Source organism: Trachurus trachurus (genome assembly GCF_905171665.1).
Source record: "Trachurus trachurus genome assembly, chromosome: 11".
NCBI lineage: Eukaryota > Metazoa > Chordata > Actinopteri > Carangiformes > Carangidae > Trachurus > Trachurus trachurus.
Window position 1 is genome coordinate 3,599,377 of NC_139904.1, and position 18,197 is coordinate 3,617,573.

Sequence of the window (18,197 nt, forward strand, 5' to 3'; positions counted from 1 at the left end):
AAAACAGAGTTGCAGCTGTCTCACCTGCTGTTTCCTCTGTGTGGTTCAGGTCTGGGCCTCTGGAGGAGGCGGAGCCCACAACCCCCCCTCCGACCTGCTGTGGAAGACGCAGTCGTCCTGGGGAACCGGAGACGTGTTCCAGACGACTCTGATCAGCGCCGCTGGAGAAGTAGCTACGACATCTTTGTTACAACCATGACTGCACACGTTTATACTTAAAAACACTGCAGGTTTATAAGTGAATAAATAAACTCTGTGATGCTTTTTGTTTTTCTCCTCCAGGAAATGGCGATGAGGAAAGTCACCCGCACACAGTTCGAAGAGGAAGACGATGACATGGTGAGAAAAATAAAAATTCATCACAACTTTATGCAGAATTATTGTAAAAGTCAGAAAGCAGCTGATGTTTCAACGGTTTATTTTGCACAAGAAGAATAAAGTAAGGTGTGCACAAATCAAAGATAGATAACATATAGGCTAGTGCACGAAGAGGCAAAAGTACAAGCAAATACATATACAAAGTTAAAAGTAACTGGATACCAATACTGCAAAAGTTACAGGTGAGTAATTAAATGTTTCTTTAAGCACCTTTTAAAACACTTAATGAATAAACATTTTTATAACATATTGAAAACTGCCCTTTGCATGTAAAACAGTTGGGGGAATGAAGATGTAAATCTTGCCGAGTTTGGTCTAAAATAATCCCTAAAGTGTTTGTGTATACTGTCTTCATTTAATGCTTTGTAAATGTAAAAAGACATAGGCTACGTGATAAATATTATTATAAATGTTAAGAATCTGGAGTTCATTAAAGTTGATCTTATGAATGTACATTGAATTAGATTCATAATACTGTAAAAATACTTGTGTTAAATACTCTACTGCCACCTACAGAGCAAAGTGTGTCCACATGAAGCATTAATGACACTTAAAGGACAATTCCGGGCAAATTCAACTTGGGGCTGTATTTTCCTAACATTTTAGGCGTAAAAGAAGGAATCTGTGGCTTTGAGGGATGTAAACAGCCTAAGCAGCAGAACTTCAATCCGCTCCCATTCGCTGTGGCGATGCGAGGACAGACACACCTACCGCAAAACAGGAGACATTAAACTGAAAACCTTCAGATTCCTTCTTTTAGACCTAAAATGTTAGGAAAATACAGCCCCCAGTTGAATTTGCCTGGATTTGTCCTTTAACATGACAATTTAACTTTGCTTTTGTAAAAGTTTTCACAAAATATTTTTATTTAGGCTGCAGCCAACAGTTCTATTCCAGTATCAATTAATTTCTTAGATAATAATAAAATATAACAAAGCAGAATTATTGAGGCCAGTTGCCCGGATCAAATCCTCACATCCAAGAATCTGCAACCAGAAGATTTTGACTTTTACATATTAGAAAAGTTGTTATTTTAGTTGTTGTTGACCTGTATTGATTGATTGATTGATTGATCAGCAGGTGGCTCACAGCACCTGCGCGGACAGCGAGTACAACCTACGCAGCCGGACCGTGGTCTGCGGCTCCTGTGGACTTCCCTCGGACAAATCCAGCAACTGCTCCGTGAGCTCGGCCTCGCGCTCGTTCCGGAGCGGCGGCCTCTCCGAGGGTTTACTGTCTTCTCCTCACTCCTACGTCTTCAGCGCCAGCACCCCGCGCAAGGTGAGGACCGACAGATGATCAATAACTTCTCTTTTTGTGTAATAAATGGGTTTTTTTCTGTGTGTGATGACACTAACTTTGTCGACTTTCCCTCTCAGTCCGGTGGCAGGATGGAGACCTGTCCAATCATGTGAACTCTGGATCCACAGTGAAGCATTTACACCTTTTTAGTTTTCAGTTATTAGTTCTTCAGTTACCTATTGTAGTTAATTTTACTTTGGAATAAAAACTTTATACTGTTTTTTTTATACTGTACATAGGCATGCATATGAAATAGTATTTTCTTGGCTTAAAATGTAAGAATTGACAAAAATAATTGGATAAATTGGGCTAATTTATCTTCACAGTTTTGTTTCTCTTTAGATAAAGTTAAACAGGTCACAGTTAAATCAGATTTTCATTACACTGTGTGGACGTACTGATGCAGCAGGGTTGCAGTAAATTCATTTGTGTTCACATTATGAAATATAATATGTGTTTATTTTTGAGTATAAGTTGAGTTGAAGTAAAACTGACCCCGACCTTGCTACAGATCCAAAGATTTTTTTTTCTTTGTCTATTTTTGCTGATATCATTAAACATATTTTCAATAATCTGCCTCATTTGTCATTTGTCTAAAGATAATTTGTTTTTTTTTTCATCTGAGTGTTTTTTGGCATGCTGTTTTTATTATAATTTTTTTATAGTGTTTTATTTTGAATAGTGGCTATCGACACTATACTATAATATAAATATACTATGGCCTACTAAACACCAATATTCAGATGCAAGAAGAGAAATCAAAGTTAAATATTTTTTCCATGTGACAAGAGATACTTGAGAGGCAATTATTTTAACCTTTAAAATAACAATTATGTACTTTACCTAACAAATCTACTCTGATGGGTTATAAGTAATGTGTTATTTATATCTAAGCCTTTTTTTTTTTTAGCCTTTTGCTTGTTTTTTCTCTTGCCTGTTCAAAAAATGGGGGCAAAGTTTAAATTTTACTCAAAATTAAATTAGTTGCTTTGCTCAATAATAGTCCAGTGGTGGTGATGTAATATCCTGCAGTTTACTCTACTTTTTATTATTTCAGTGCATTTTGCTGATAATGATTTTATATTTTCATACAAGAAAAAAGATAAAAGCAGGACATATATTGTTGTATACAGTATTTACAAGTTTACAGCTGGGAATACACCAAACATTGCTGATTTTCCATAATAAAAGCATCCGACTCTTATTTTGAAGTCACAGCTGTGTTTTGATTTTCAAACCCGGAAGTAGTAACTAGCTCCTGCTCGGCGGCTAACGCTGCTAGCTCATTTAGTTTCTCGTCTCTGACCTGTGAGTTTTGTCACCGCGGTTTTAACAGGAGAAACTAAAACTGCATGTGGAGAGTTTAACACAGAAGGTTTGTTCACATGCGGTGAGTTTTAATTCACATTTAACACGAAGAAGCAGCGTAGAGCGTGAAACGTAGCTAACAACAACACCAACAACTTCAGAGAGACTGAAGCTAAAATAACAACAACAACTTGTTCTTTGTGTTTAAACTCATTAATCTTTGTATAAAATATATCTAAACAGTTAATATTTAACATAATACACCTGAGTGTCGCTGCATGTTCATCAAGGTTAGGGTTAGCTTGTTGCTAAAGTTATGAAACGTGTTATAATTAAACTAATAAAATAAGTGTCATCACACAATAACATCAGAATGACATGTTTAACCTCTCACTCTTATGGTGTTTTTACATTCAGCTGCACTTTATTAAGAAACTGGAAGGTTTTTATTTTTATTCAGGTAATTTTAATTTGGCACAGTTTAGATTTACATGTAGCCTATTTATTTTGCACACTTAAAAATACACAAGTAAAAGGAACAATTTGATAATGTAAAGTGCTGGAAGAAGCTAAAACTCCACCTGTGAAATATAATGTCATACAAAAAAAGAAAACAGAACGTACAAATGAACAATCAGAAATATATAAATGATAATAATAAAAGAAAAATCATCAGAGAGAGAGAATGAGATAAACGATCCAAATATATGAATAGCAATAAAACAAAACGAATGAACTAAAATAGTTTTAAGGAGTTTCCTCTCAACTTTTCACATTGTTTTTTACGTTGCAGCTTTATGTTACCATGGCCTCATATTATATTATATTACATTAGATTACATTACATTATATGTATGTGCGCTCCTTGGTACTTGAATATCCTTTGGGATCAATAAAGTATCTCTAAGTCTTAATCTATGGTAAAGATTTTAATGGTTAAAGCAGAAGTAAGTGATCAGGTCGTTTTGGCTAATGCTGCGTTCCAGGTAGGCTTTTGAAATCGTAAAGTACAGCTTCAAGTCACAACTTACGACTTTGTAGCGTTCCAGGCAACCCACTCGTGTTTTTCCGACCTGTTTTACCGGTGAAAGTCACTATAACGGCCACTCGTAACTTCCGACCCGTGAACTCGTACCAGATCGAACTGATACCACTTCACGGTCGGAAAAATACGAGTTTCCTTGAACGCACCATAACAGTCCTCGTCGCTACGTCACCACATTCACGGCGTTCCTTGGCTGCACACACAGCCCTGCATGCCGTTCTCTCTCCTCATTGGATAAAAACTGTAGGATACGATAAATGTTTTCTCCTCGGCTCAGAGCAGAGCAGAGTGACTGACAGACCCGTGTTTCAGTCCAAACACTCTATGTAAGTGATTGCTGTCGGAAGATATAACTATTTATGACTTATATTAACACAAATATATCACTCACTTCTGCTTTAATTTTATTGTTTTAAAATCTGTAATGATGTCAATAAAGTTTATTTGTATGTCACAGATCAATGGCGGCAAACAGAAGTTGCTTTACGAAGAAGAAAGAAGAACAGTACATACATTAATGCACAAGTTTACAATGTCAAAGATAAGAAATAAGACATGAAGATTTAAGACGTTCACAGTGCCAGAGAGAAATAATAATTATGAGTTTCTGTATCTACATCTCTCAATGATCCCTAATTGATTAGTTGAATTATTGATTGATTTGAAAAATATAGAATCTGTGTTTAAGGAGTTTAATTAGAGGTGAAAATGTGCATGAAAAGTATTTTTGCTCGCAGGCGTTTCTTCATATAAAAGGCTTTTGTTTTGAAGGAGCCTCCACTGAGTCACATGTTACTGTAACTGTGTCTCCTCTGCTCCGTCAGTTCTCCTCCCTCTGGATGTTGAGTGTTCGGGCTCTGTTCGGGATCGGCGTCCTGGTGACCTCTCGAACCGTCGGCGTCGTCCTCGCTCAGACGGGGACATGTCCTCTAGTGTCCACTGCAGCTAACAGCAACAACAACCACCACCAGCAGAGCAGCAGCAGAGCGGCGTCCACCATGGCCCACACCATCAAATACCTCGGGTAAGGGTTGTTTTTTATATCAGGGGTTCTCAACTAGTCTCACTCTGGAACCCACATTTTCTCATGGTCATTAAGTCGCGACCCACTTTTATAGAATTCAAACCAAGAATTTTTTTTAAGCCTTTAAAAACTCATTTAGCTCTTTATTGAGCAAAGTGCATTTCAGGGCACATGAATGAAACTGAGGAGTTACCATGACAACTGCATGTACGGAAGTGAATCAAAAAATATCAAACTGCACAAAATGGAGACCAACAAAATGATATATTTGACTTCTAATGCATCTCTGCATTCAGAGCATGTTCACAAAAGTGAATAAATATCAAATTGCACAAAATAAAGACCCACAAAACAAAACAAGATTCACTGCATTCAGGCCACATTAATAAGGAACTGATATCAGAGCAAATAATAAGAAACTGATATCTTTGCATTCAGAGCAAATAATAAGAAACTAAGGAGGACCATTAACTGCATGTGTTCACGTGTCTCGTGTGCCTTTCAAAATAAGTTATTTTTCAAAATAAAAGACATGTCCAACATCAGATGTGCATTAAATATTATTTACTTTTTTGACCAGCTGTCCACGACCCATCCAGAACGGGTCCGCGACCCACTTTTGGGTCCCGACCCACCAGTTGAGAACCACTGTTTTATATAACTCACAGATCCCAGATAAGTAGAAACTAGGGATGTCACGATTATACATTTTCTTGGTACGATTATTGTCAGAGAAATAATCACGGTATTACGATAATCACGATTATTATGCATTATTTAATTTCACAACACTATGAATGTGTAAAATGATCAAATATAGTCAAAATATAACTCATTGTTTACACAAAACATTTCCAGTATCTATTAATATAGGACCAATTAATTAAGTGTTTGGAATATTCAGGTCATAAATTGTAATCTATACCAAATGTTTACGTTAATTTTAATCTTTTTTGTTTTGTTTTGTTTTGCTTTTTTAATTACAAATGACACGCTAACATCTAAATTCCCTCCAATTCAGTGTTACATTAGTTAAATGTATCTGTGCATTTACCTTTATTTTGTCGCACATCTGCCGATACGGTTCCAACATTATCTTTTTTTGAAAAGTGACAGTATTTAGGAATCTTTCCGATTAATTAATTGTGGCGTTTAATACCACAATCAATTGTGAAACGAGATGTTGACTGAGCTGCAGCGTCTCCACAGGCAGGAGGAGGCGCAGCACATCGACGAGGAGCTCTTCAGCGACTACGGCTTCAGCGTGGACCAGCTGATGGAGCTGGCTGGACTCAGCTGTGCCACCGCCATCACACGGGTAAAAATAATAATAACTAGAAAAAGATGTGTGTGAATGCTGAAAGCAGCTGAAGAAGGAAGCAAAAGGACAGAGAAAGGGGAAAGAAAGAAATAAAAGACAGAGAAAGGGGGTAGAAAGAAAGAAAGAAAGAAAGAAAGAAAGAAAGAAAAAGACAGAGAGAGGGGGGTAGAAAGAAAGAAAAAAGTAAAAAGACAGAGAAAGGGTGTAGAAAGACAGACAGAAAGAAAGAAAGGAAGAAAGAAAAAGACAGAGAGAGAGGGGTAGAAAGAAAAAAAGAAAGAAAAAAAAGACAGAGAGAGGGGGTAGAAAGAAAGAAAGAAGTAAAAAGACAGAGAAAGGGTGTAGAAAGACAGAGAGAGGGAAAGAAAGAAAGAGGGGGATAGATAGATAGAAAGAGGTAGATAGATGGAGATAGAGGGGGTAGAAAGAAAGAAAGAAAGAAAGAAAGAAAGAAAGAAAGAAAGAAAGAAAGAAAGAAAGAAAGACAGAGAGAGAGGGGTAGAAAGAAAGAAAGAAAGAAAGAGGGGGATAGATAGATAGAAAGAGGTAGATAGATGGAGATAGAGAAGGGTAGAAAGAAAGAAAGAAAGAAAGAAATTCCCCTGCACGAGATACACCTCTTGTTTTTACATTTTACATCTGTTCATAATCTTTATTAATTTTTAGCAGCTGTGACACCAGAGTTCACATTTCCAGCACATGGACGTGTCTCAATCAGATTTATCCCTCTGATGTAGAGAGTAATCTGATTACTCCCTGCGGTGGGGAGTAATCAGATTACTCCTCCTGTCTCCTGTGTCTTTAGCTGCTGCGGCTGTAGAGAACATGTCAAACCGTCTTGTCTGTCTCCTGTGTCTTGTGCTGCAGGCGTATCCTCTGTCGTCCCTGGTGAAGTCCAGACCGGCGCTGCTCGTCGTCTGTGGACCCGGAAACAACGGCGGCGACGGACTCGTCTGCGCCCGACACCTCAAACTGTTTGTGAGTAACGGACCGATTCTCCTCAGATGTGACGTAGAGCGGGAAATAAAATCTATTTAGGTGCAGCTCAACGGCTCCTCACTGAAATATTTTTATTATTTAGTTTGTTTAAAGACTTCTGCTTTTACTTTACATTTACTGAAAAAATGGTAGTAACTCTTTATTTTGCAGTTTATTTTTCATACAACAAGTTTCTAAAGCTTAAGTCGCCATTTACTGCATTTACTGTTTCATTGTTTTAACGTATATCATAAGATAAAATACATTTCAACCTGTTTTGAAGAACAGAAGAGTAAAGTGCAACAATAACAGCAGCCTTCTTGTCATAACTTTTAGTTGTAAATGGAAAATCAAGTAAAAAATACTGTTTTGGACTCAGATCGCAGAGTTTTTTCGGATTAAAGCAGAAGTAAGTGATATATTTGTGTTAATATAAGTCTTAAATAGTCATATCTTCCGACAGCAATCACTTACATAGAGTATTTGGTCTGAATCACGGGTCTGTCAGTCACTCTGCTCTGCTCTGAGCCGAGGAGAAAACATTTATCGTATCCTACAGTTTTTATCCAATGAGGAGAGAGAACGGCATGCAGGGCTGTGTGTGCAGCCAAGGAACGCCGTGAATGTGGTGACGTAGGGACGAGGACTGTTATGGTGCGTTCAAGGAAACTCGTAGACTCGTGTTTTTCCGTCCTGTGAAGTTGTATCAGTTTGATCTGGTACGAGTTCACGGGTCAGAAGTTACGAGTGGCCGTTATAGTGACTTTCACCGGTAAAACAGGTCGGAAAAACACGAGTGGGTTGCCTGGAACGCTACAAAGTCGTAAGTTGTGATTTGAAGCTGTAATTTACGATTTCAAAAGCCTGCCTCGAACGCAGCATTAGCGAAAACGACCGGATCGCTTACTTCTGCTTTAAATGAAAGTGAAACAATTATTAAAGGGACAACGAGGAGTTTTGGAAAGCAAAGTGTTTTTACACTACATTTCCCATGAGCCTCCGCGCGCACGGTGAAATTCTTGGACCGGCACAAGACGGACGAAAGCGAAAACATTTGCCGAGAATGTTTTCATTGATCCAGAATGAAAGTCGGAGGTTGGAAGACGATCAGATACCGTCGTAGTTCCGACCATAAGCGATGCCAACTAGCGATCCAGCGGCGTTATTCCCATGACCCGCCGGGCAGCGTCCGCGAAACTGAAAATAGGAAATGCTGGACGAGTCGACCACTAAATAATAATGTCAAAATTACTATAAAGACAAAACTATATTTTACTATCTTTTAGAACCAAAAGCAAACTCCTCGTTGTCCCTTTAAATACAGACAATATAAAATATTTAAAACATAAATCTTTATTTCTCACATTTTAAATTTTATTTTGACTTTTAACAGAGTATTTATCCCCCCTCCCCCCCTCAGGGCTACGAGCCGACCATCCTGTACCCGAAGAGGCCGAACAAGCCGCTGTTCCAGGGTCTGACCACTCAGTGTGAGAAGATGGAGATCCCGTTCCTCAGCGAGATGCCGGAGGTTTGTGACCGAGTGGAAGTCAAAAAGAGTGTCTGATGTTTTTTGTTTTGTTTTTTTCTTTTCTGTCTGTTTGTCCTCAAACAAACTGCAGCTCAATAAATCAAAAGGTCACTGATGCATCGTGGGTAGCGGGCGAGGATAATGTGATGTGAACTGTCCAAACAAAAACCACTGGGTTTTATTTATCATTTATTTATTCATCAGACAAAGGAACAAGGACATTTCCTCCTCACAGACCTGCCCAGGTGCATGCTGGTCCTGAATCAGTCGCTTACATTAATGAGATAAAACAAATATTAATTAACCAACCTAACTAATTGTAGAAACAATGGAATAAAACACAAAGAAACTGAAGACGAACAACCGAGAATTTTATTAAAAAAAAGAAAAAAAAGAATTAAAACTCAAAATATATGATTAAAAGAGAAATAAATGAACAAACTGTGGGTGTTTGTTGGTTTTGTACGGAAGCCCAGAGAGGCCAAACTCATATGCATTTTTTTTTTACTCGTTATCTGGCGACAACAAAGATGTTTCCTCATTTAACGACTCGATCAGGTGGAAACTTGTAGCATATTTCAGTCGGGAGCCGAAGACACAGGATCATCACAACAAACTGGTTACTGAGGACTGTTGCTAAGGAGGAGTGTTGCTAAGGAAGACTGTTGCTAAGGAGGAGTGTTAATGTGACTTGAAATCATTTCCTGCTGATGTTATCTCAGGATAACGAGCTTCGTTTTCTTACGACAACAGGATAAAACAATTTATATATTTGTGAATCCGACCTCTCTGAGCTTCCGTAGTTTTGAGACGATGTAAACAAAGAGAATGTTTTTGTTATTTATTTTTTTATTTTCCCACTCTCAGGCCGCCGTGGTCGACGAGGCGTACAACCTGGTGATCGACGCCATCTTCGGCTTCAGCTTCAAAGGCGCCGTGCGAGAGCCGTTCGGGTCCGTCTTAAACATCCTGAAGAAAACCACCGTTCCCATCGCCAGCATCGACATCCCATCAGGTGACCGGCTCCATATTGATACGTTCATTGATTGACTTTAGACTTTTTTTTTTTTTTTTAGACTTTTATTTATTTGCACATAAAAAATAAAACAAAACATTTACTTATCTCTCTTACTAGTAAGAAAGATATGAAAAATAAATGTGCAGGTGAGGTCTGAAACCTGAAAGGCTTATAACATGACCTCACCTTGATCTAACACATAATTGAAGCACAGTCAAGAAATAATAATCGCATACCTTGTGCAAGGTATAGATAGAAAATAAAATTAAAAAAGAAAGAAAGGAAGGAAAAGGATGAAAAAAAACAGGGAAGATGTTGGTAGTAAAAATAAAAGTAGAGCGATTGATTGACCGATTGATTATCATTTCCCGTGTCATCTACACAAAGACGAACTCACAGTTGTCTTTGAAGTTAGAGAAAATAATTCAGAGCTTTTCTGAAACCTGAGATCAGTGATTAAAGGTTCACAGAGACCAAGAGATGAGATTAAGGAAGATGAGATATAATTAGAGATAAAAATTTAGTTAGAATATGAAAATGATTAGATAAAATTATGAGATGATGTAAGAAGATAAGATTAGTTACAATGGTGTGAGATAAAATGAAAAGATTAGATGAGATAAAAATATGAATAGAAACAAAATCTATAATAAATATACGGAAGAGCATTAGGGCCAACAATAGAGTTCTTTTTTTTTTAAGATTCTGAGATAAAAACTAACTAAACTAAAAAAACTTAGAATTTCAGAGAAAAAAAGCCAGAATTTCTGACTAAAGTCTCTACAAAGGAGTATTAGTCTAGTATAGGGCCAGGCAAAAAAAAAAAGCCAGGCAAAAAAAAAAAGGTTGGGCTAAAAAAAAAGTCAAATAAAAAAAAGACTTTCAGAAATTTTTAGTTTTTTCTCAGAATCTTAATAAAAAAGATCTCCGTTGTTGGCCCTAATGCTCTTCCATATAAATAGGATATAAATATTACGAATACGAATAATTAATCCCCAAAGGGAAATATAAATATACATTTATGTTATACTATATTATACTATAAATCTATAGAAACATAAATATGAATATAAATAATGTAGAGATGCACAGATGTGACTCGCATTAAACTGATTCTGCTTTATCATAAAAACATGTTTTTATTCTTGAGTCTATTGATCTCTGTGACCTTTGACCTCTGACTCTCTGTGTGTGTGGTTTTATCGTCGTATTGTCCAGGCTGGGACGTGGAGCTCGGCGCGGCCACCGACGGCCTCCAGCCTGACCTGCTCATCTCCCTCACGGCTCCCAAGAAGTCGGCCGCCTCCTTCAGGGGGCGCTACCACTTCCTGGGCGGCCGCTTCGTGCCCCCCGGCCTGGACAGGAAGTACCAGCTCAACCTGCCGCCGTACCCGGGCACCGACTGCGTGCTGCAGCTGTAGGACACGACAGCAGCTCCATGACGACGACGACGACGCTAAGTGATGCATCGATCCTGCAGCAACAGACACTCAGTCAGCTTCATGGAGTTTTTTCAGAATAAAACACAACCCTGGGCTTTTCAAAATAAAACAGTTGGGGCTGTGTTAACAAAAGTCTCAAAAAGTCTGAAGAAAAAAAGTGTTTTCAAAATAATGTGTGGAGGGAGCCTGAATCCTTAATGTTGAACTTTTCCTTTATAATATATAATAATATTAAATCAGTCGGATATAAACTTGATTTGTTCTGTTTGGTTGTGGAGGAAAACTCAGTTTTCTTTGTGTGAAGGCTTGAACTTGGTGGCTGCTTCATGGAAATAGAGAAAAAAAAATGAAATAAAAAGATGAACATGACTGGAAGTGATGTGGATTATTTCATCGGCTTAGACGCTTCATCAAGAAAAACTACTAACAAAGAACATATTGTTATTTACAACAGAAATGTGACAGTTTAATCAACAAATTAACAAAGTTCATATACAGTATAAAAATATTCAAGTGTAATTTTTTTTCCGTCAGTTTTAAGAAAAGAGGAAGCAGCTGTTTATTCTGAACATCAGAAACAACCTCAACCCACAAAAGATAAAACCTGTTTTTCAAACATTATGTTTCATACAAAGTTACAGAGCTAAATGAATAAAACACTTCATATAAGTGAAAATAAAGCATAATAACTTCATATATACAGTATGGAAGAATCTCCTCTGTTACTGTGTATTGATCCCAAGCTGGGAAATGATTATACTAATCTTAAAACACATGTTTTTTTATGTTTCTGCTGCAGACAAACTTCACATCCTTTTAATGTAAGAAATGTTTTCATGTTGATAAATCTACTTGTGCTGTTTCCAGGTGAGTTTCTCCAACATGAGTTTGTTTTTCTGCACAGTCACTTCACAGGTTTGTGAAGGTTTTCATAGATCCGGTCATCAGAGCTCTTCTTCTTCTTCTTCTTCTTCATCATCGTCGTCGTCTTCTTCCTCTTCTTCAAACACAGCAGCGCAGCAACCAAACCTGCAAACAGAGCGGTTTTTTTTTTTAGCTTTTTATTGCCTTTAATTGATAGTACAGTGGAGAGACAGACAGGAAATGGGGAGGCAGAGAGGGGGAATGACATGCAGGAAAGGGCCAACCCAATGATAATAATTCTTATAAGAAATGATCATTAATATAATTTATTAAAAACACATTTCAAGGTTTCACATGTGTCTTGTCTACTGAAACTACGTGTAGTTTCCTGTATTTCCTGCAGATGTCGCTGTGTTGACGCCGCCGCGAGCAGCGACCAGGGCCGTTGCTAGGAATTCTGGGCCCCCTTAAAGAATACTAAAGTGGGCCCCTCCCCCTAACTTTTCCTTTTTTTTTCTTAGACTACGTATGTATTATGGTTTTTTATTTAGCCTTCTTTGTTTTGATGCTAATGCAGCATTACACTGCAAAAACTCAAGTATCTTAGCAAGAATATTTGTCTTATTTCTAGTCAAAATGTCATTTCTAGTCAAAACAAATCTCATTCTACTTAAATTAAGACTCATCATATTAAAAGTAGCTTGTTTTTAGACACTTTTTACTTCTTTCAAGCATATTTTCACTTGGAATAAGTAGAAAAAAATCTGATAGTGGAGCAAGTTTTTCTTCCTTATTACAAGCACAAAAAACTTACTTTCACTGGCAGATTTTTCTATTTATTGTGAATTTAAGTGAATCTAAAAACAAGTACATTTTTAGGTAATGGGTCTTATTTTAAGTGGAAAGAGATTAGTTTTGACTAGAAATGAGACATTTGGACAAGAAATAAGACAAATATTCTTGGAAAGATGTTGAGTTTTTACAGTGTCCTATGAGTATTAGTCAGGGTCTTACGCAGAATAAATCAGTCATACAAAGATTAGACTACTGGGGTTTTTTATGGGCCCCACTGGGCGCTGGGCCCCTAGAATTATCATCACCTTTCTCCCCTATACAACGGCCCTGGCAGCGACCAGGTGTGACTCACCTGTTGTGACCAACAACAAGACGCCGTTCAAGGCGAAGGAGCCGTATGTGATGTAATCATTCAGCCATGTTGTGTTGAGATGAGAGTTGTTGGAGGACGGAGGAGGAGGAGGAGGAGGAGGAGGAGGAGCGTCTGGATGAAGAGACACAAGAGTAAAACACAGAGGAAGTAAAGAGGAAGTGGGCACAACGTGTCAATGACATGGATCTATGATCTGTTCACACCAAGGTTTAAATTTAACCTCACTTCCTGTTTCTCTTACAAAGAACATTTTCTGTGGTGCCATCTCTGTCATGGGAATCAAACCCACAAACTTAAAAGGTCAAGAGAGAGGTAATCAGACAGATACAGGACAATGACGAGCAAGGCGGTGGATCGGACTATGTGCAGGCGACGTGACTCACAGTCGGCCATATTGAGGACAGGCAACTTGCTCTGACTCTGGCTGCAGTTACAGTGCCATAGATCATAACTCTGTGAAAAATAAACCAGTATGTAGCTACTACTTTAACTATTTGCATTATTTTAAAAAAGTACATGATTAAAATTATCCAAGTATGCTGCATCATAACTGCATAAACGTTCATAAAAAATCAAACCGTTTGAAAATTGGACAAAAACTGAGCAAGTTCTGGTCATTATAGCAGAACATGCACTACAGGCTTAAAGGATTATTACCGTTTTTTTACATTCTGGACCTTATTTCTAGCATAAAATCCAATCATTTCCTCACCCAGATAACTTTGGTGTCATTACAAGTGGTTGTGATGAAATGAGCTCCAGCCGAGAGGCGCGTATATCCGTATAATGGAGTCTACAGGGCAGCAGAATGCAGCCTCTAAATAACACATTATCTGCAGAGAAACTCCTTCATTTCACCAATATTTAGTTCTGATAGGCTAGTGCTATTCCCCTCTGAGTCCGGGGTTAGCTGTTATCAACATCCGGGGTCTGTAGGTCGACCTACTGACCTCTGACCTGGATGATGTCATCTCTGAGCGCCGCGCGGCTCATTCTGATAATAATCATTCTGCTTCGGCATTCGGGTCCATTTTTATCTCAACTAGCCGGAGCTTTAATGAGTCCAGGTTGAGGAGAGGAAGCCTGTGGAAGCTGAACTTTGAACCGTAGCATTAGCGGTAGCAACAAGCCGCGCCACGCGGCGGTCGGAGATGACATCATCCAGGTCAGAGGTCAGTAGGTCAACCTACAGACCCCGGATGTTGATAACAGCTAACCCTGGACTCAGAGGGGAATAGCACTAGCCTATCATAACTATTGGTGAAATGAACGAGTTTATCTGCAGATAATGTGTTATTTAGAGGCTGCATTATATGGATATACGCAGCTCTCGGCTGGAGCTAATTTCGTCGGAACGACTTGTAATGACACCAAAGTTATCTGGGTGAGGAAATTATCGTATTTTATGCTGAGGTCCAGATTGTAAAAACCGGTAATTATCCTTTAATGCTCTGAAGGAGAGTGTTGCCTGCCCCAAGATGGCTGCCGTGTGGCTACACCGGGCAGCAGCGGTGGGTTGGTCATCTAGTCTTCTTATATATATCTATGATGACGAGCTGTAATCATATTAGCTTAGCATTAGCCTTTAGCCTGGTCCCTCACTCAATTGTGTTCCCTGGAAACACTTGTGTTGTGTTGTGATGTTTTTCTGTAAAACTGATGGAGCTGGGTTGTTTGTTTGTTTTTTGCAGGTGCAGTGAGTTTAGCTGTTTCACCTGCCTGAGATACAACATACATAAAATAGAAGAATCATTGTGTATCAATAGATATTTGACACATGGACAGTCACAGAGAGTTTCTCATACAGTCAATGGAAACAGTTTAACATGAGTAGAGTTGGACTGACGGGAAAAACACACATTTTTTAATTTCTTTGCACATTAACTGACAGAACAGGAAGAAACCCCTCAGTCTGCAGCTTTCTCTTTCAGGGGTCGAGTCGACTTCCAGTAACCCCCCTTTCTCCCCCTCACTTTTTATCTCCTTTGATCATTTGCACTGTTGCACTTTAGCACAATGTGCAAGACGTACACACAAAAGTGGCGCGGGACACTTTTGTTTTCACACCTCTGGTAAGTTACATGACTGCAGCCCCCCTGTTGCACGCGAGACAGTTTTAACACCTGGGTTTAACACCCGTGGCCTCCTCCACAGTCCGGATCGCAATTCACAATTTCTGTTTCTATTTCTGTTCAAATAGAGGAAGTTCAGAAAGTAAGAAAAATCTTGAAATCTCTTTTAAATGTTAAATAAACTTGAATTAGAATAAAATAAACTTAAATAACCATGAACAGCCACATGTTCAAACTGTCTAATAACTATAAAACACACAAAGGTGCAGACTTTTTCTCCGTCTTGAGGCGACAGACTCGGAGATTCATTTGTCCCTGCAGTGATCAGGCTTTTATACATTTTTGTTATGTTCAACATTGTAATGTTGGATTTATGTTGTGAATGGAGTTAGGAGGTACTTTGTGTTTTTCTTTAAATGTGACTTTTGAGGGTAACATTTATGCTTTTTTGTAAATTTATGTTTTTGGTATTTTGTTATTATTTGTGTGAAACCTTGGACGTCATGGGACGCAAGACAGATTTCAGAGTGAGCTGACAATAAAGTGTAATCTTATCTTATCTTATTATCTTATAAATGTGTGTTTTTTTATGCTTTTCATGACTTGCTGTGAAACAAATTGCCCCAAGGGGATAATAAAGACTCTTGAACTTGAACTTGAACTGACCTGGGACCAGGTGAAACGTGTTCAGTGAAACGATGATGCTGTTGTTCTTTCTGCAGCAGTAGTAGTACGACCTGCAGTCTTCAGCCGTGGTGTTGGTGATGAGCAGCCTGTTTCCACTCAGCTGGTATTTGCCCTTATCGGAGCGGGGGGAGCAGTAGTTTTGCTCCTGGCGCCTGGAGAACGTGCGTCCGATGAACCACTGGATGTTCCCGTGGAACTGAACGTACCAGTACAAGTTGGGGTTGTCATCAGAACAGGTGAGTGTGGTGTTTTCGCCCACCTTCACCTTCACCTTCACCTCAGTCGTGGTCTCGGCCTCCACATGGACCAGGAATGCCATCATCATCCACAGCAGATCCATGATGAGGTCCCTGAACGCAGCACAGCTCTGATCTGACCTGACTCTGCTTCGCTCCCGTCACCGCGTTACAGTAAATGCTCCTCACTTCCTGTGTCTCTCAGTGGTGATGATGATGATGATGATGATGATGATGATGATGATGTCATCCTCCAGGTTGGCTGATAGAAAAACCAAAAGATGCTCGAGAAGAGGAAGTGAGAGTTCACACCTCTGCCCCCTGACGCGGGAGGGGGGAGGTTGTAGGGGGGAGGGAGGTGAGATTGTGTTATTGTCTGGTGTTCAAAGTGTAGGTTTATCAGTCCTGTTGCCTGGGAACAACAACAACAGACAAAGCCGAATCAACATTAAAGATGTCCACAAGTTTCCGAACGTCAAAAACGGAAGCCGGTTTTGCTTTTCCGGTGGAATTAAATGTTTATGTTTCCATGATTTCACTAGTTTTATTTTATTTTAATGTTTATTTAACAGGGACGGTACATACAACATTGCCACAAAGAATGAAAAATGCGATGCATACAAGACATCTAGCTTCAGCTAATTTGCAGTCTTTGCATGCTGGCTTTAATGGATGTCCATTTGTGTGGTAACCATTATTAAAGCAGAAGTGAGTGATATATTTGTGTTAATATAAGTCTTAAATAGTTATATCTTCCGACAGCAATCACTTACATAGAGTGTTTGGACTGAAACACGGGTCTCTCAGTCCCTCTGCTCTGCTCTGAGCCGAAGAGAAAACATTTATCGTATCCTACAGTTTTTATCCAATGAGGAGAGAGAACGGCATGCAGGGCTGTGTGTGCAGCCAAGGAACGCCGTGAATGTGGTGACGTAGCGACGAGGACTGTTATGGTGCGTTCAAGGAAACTCGTATTTTTCCGACCGTGAAGTGGTACCAGTTCGATCTGGTACGAGTTCACCGGTCGGAAGTTACGAGTGGCCGTTATAGTGACTTTCACCGGTAAAACAGGTCGGAAAAACACGAGTGGGTTGCCTGGAACGCTACAAAGTCGTAAGTTGTGACTTGAAGCTGTAATTTACGATTTCAAAAGCCTGCCTGGAACGCAGCATTAGCGAAAACGACCGGATCACTCACTTCTGCTTTAAGAGCTGGCGAGATGATCCATGCATTTTACAGATTTTCAAAAGAAAAAAAAAGATCCATGCATTAACTGTGAGTGACTACCGAAACGTTTGGAAAAAGGTGGATAGTAGCTACGTAACTTCTCTGGACCCCTAGAGGAATTCCACGTAATTACACTACTAGATCAGCCACAACTGTGAGCACTTTTAAATCCAGGTTAAAAACATTTCTCTTTTCATGTGCTTATAGCTGAGCTCTTTTTAATAACTTTAAACTTTATCTATTTTCTTTTATTTTACTTTTTTATTCTTCTTTGCTCCTGTTTTTAATTCTGTGTTTTTTTATTTTTTGTTTTTATGCTGTTTTATGCTGTTCTTTAAAAAAAAAAAAGTTTTGTCTTTATGTAAAGCACATTGAGTTGCCTTGGTATGAAATGCGCTACATAAATAAAGATGCCTTGCCTTGCCTTGCCTATAGCGCTTCCACTTCCTGTCTGGCAGGATGTGGAAGGAGACCGGCAGACCGTGACTCCGCCCCTTTTAGGAGACCAGTGGACCATGACTCTGCCCCTTTTAGGAGACCGGCCAGTGGACCATGACTCTGCCCCTTTTAGGAGACCAGTGGACCATGACTCCGCC

At 39.0% G+C, this 18,197-nt stretch overlaps 3 protein-coding genes across 5 annotated transcripts in view; 2 read left to right on the top strand and 1 right to left on the bottom strand.

The window, feature by feature from the left end:
- Nucleotides 1-1,858, top strand: part of LOC310993295 (lamin-A-like) — a gene marked incomplete at its 5' end in the record, with an annotated part of 13,325 nt that extends 11,467 nt beyond the window's left edge. Inside the window, 4 exons of the mRNA XM_083981612.1 lie at nucleotides 50-169; nucleotides 283-339; nucleotides 1,459-1,659; nucleotides 1,758-1,858. Coding sequence (XP_083837738.1) covers nucleotides 50-169; nucleotides 283-339; nucleotides 1,459-1,659; nucleotides 1,758-1,793 — 414 coding nt within the window. The 3' untranslated portion in view covers nucleotides 1,794-1,858. The remainder of the gene's footprint in view (nucleotides 1-49; nucleotides 170-282; nucleotides 340-1,458; nucleotides 1,660-1,757) is intronic.
- A 1,046-nt stretch (nucleotides 1,859-2,904) lies between these two features.
- On the top strand, nucleotides 2,905-11,716 carry naxe (NAD(P)HX epimerase). 3 transcript variants are annotated; one of them, XM_083982173.1, is made up of 7 exons: nucleotides 2,905-3,070; nucleotides 4,858-5,057; nucleotides 6,267-6,375; nucleotides 7,246-7,356; nucleotides 8,777-8,887; nucleotides 9,755-9,902; nucleotides 11,124-11,716. In XM_083982173.1, exons 2-7 carry the CDS (start codon nucleotides 4,873-4,875, stop codon nucleotides 11,324-11,326), a joined length of 867 nt encoding a protein of 288 aa, XP_083838299.1. In that variant the 5' UTR covers nucleotides 2,905-3,070; nucleotides 4,858-4,872; the 3' UTR covers nucleotides 11,327-11,716. The 3 variants fall into 3 exon arrangements, with proteins under 3 accessions (XP_083838299.1, XP_083838300.1, XP_083838301.1); XM_083982174.1 differs by having other exon boundaries at nucleotides 2,907-3,055; XM_083982175.1 differs by having other exon boundaries at nucleotides 2,910-2,988.
- Nucleotides 11,717-12,084: 368 nt separating this feature from the next.
- Nucleotides 12,085-16,465, bottom strand: LOC310993170 (uncharacterized protein). The gene is made up of 3 exons (XM_083981485.1): nucleotides 16,118-16,465; nucleotides 13,359-13,490; nucleotides 12,085-12,376 (listed from the first exon to the last, which is right to left on the bottom strand). The coding sequence occupies exons 1-3, from the start codon at nucleotides 16,461-16,463 to the stop codon at nucleotides 12,252-12,254; spliced, it is 603 nt and encodes a 200-aa protein (XP_083837611.1). The 5' UTR covers nucleotides 16,464-16,465; the 3' UTR covers nucleotides 12,085-12,251.
- Nucleotides 16,466-18,197: the final 1,732 nt, after the last annotated feature.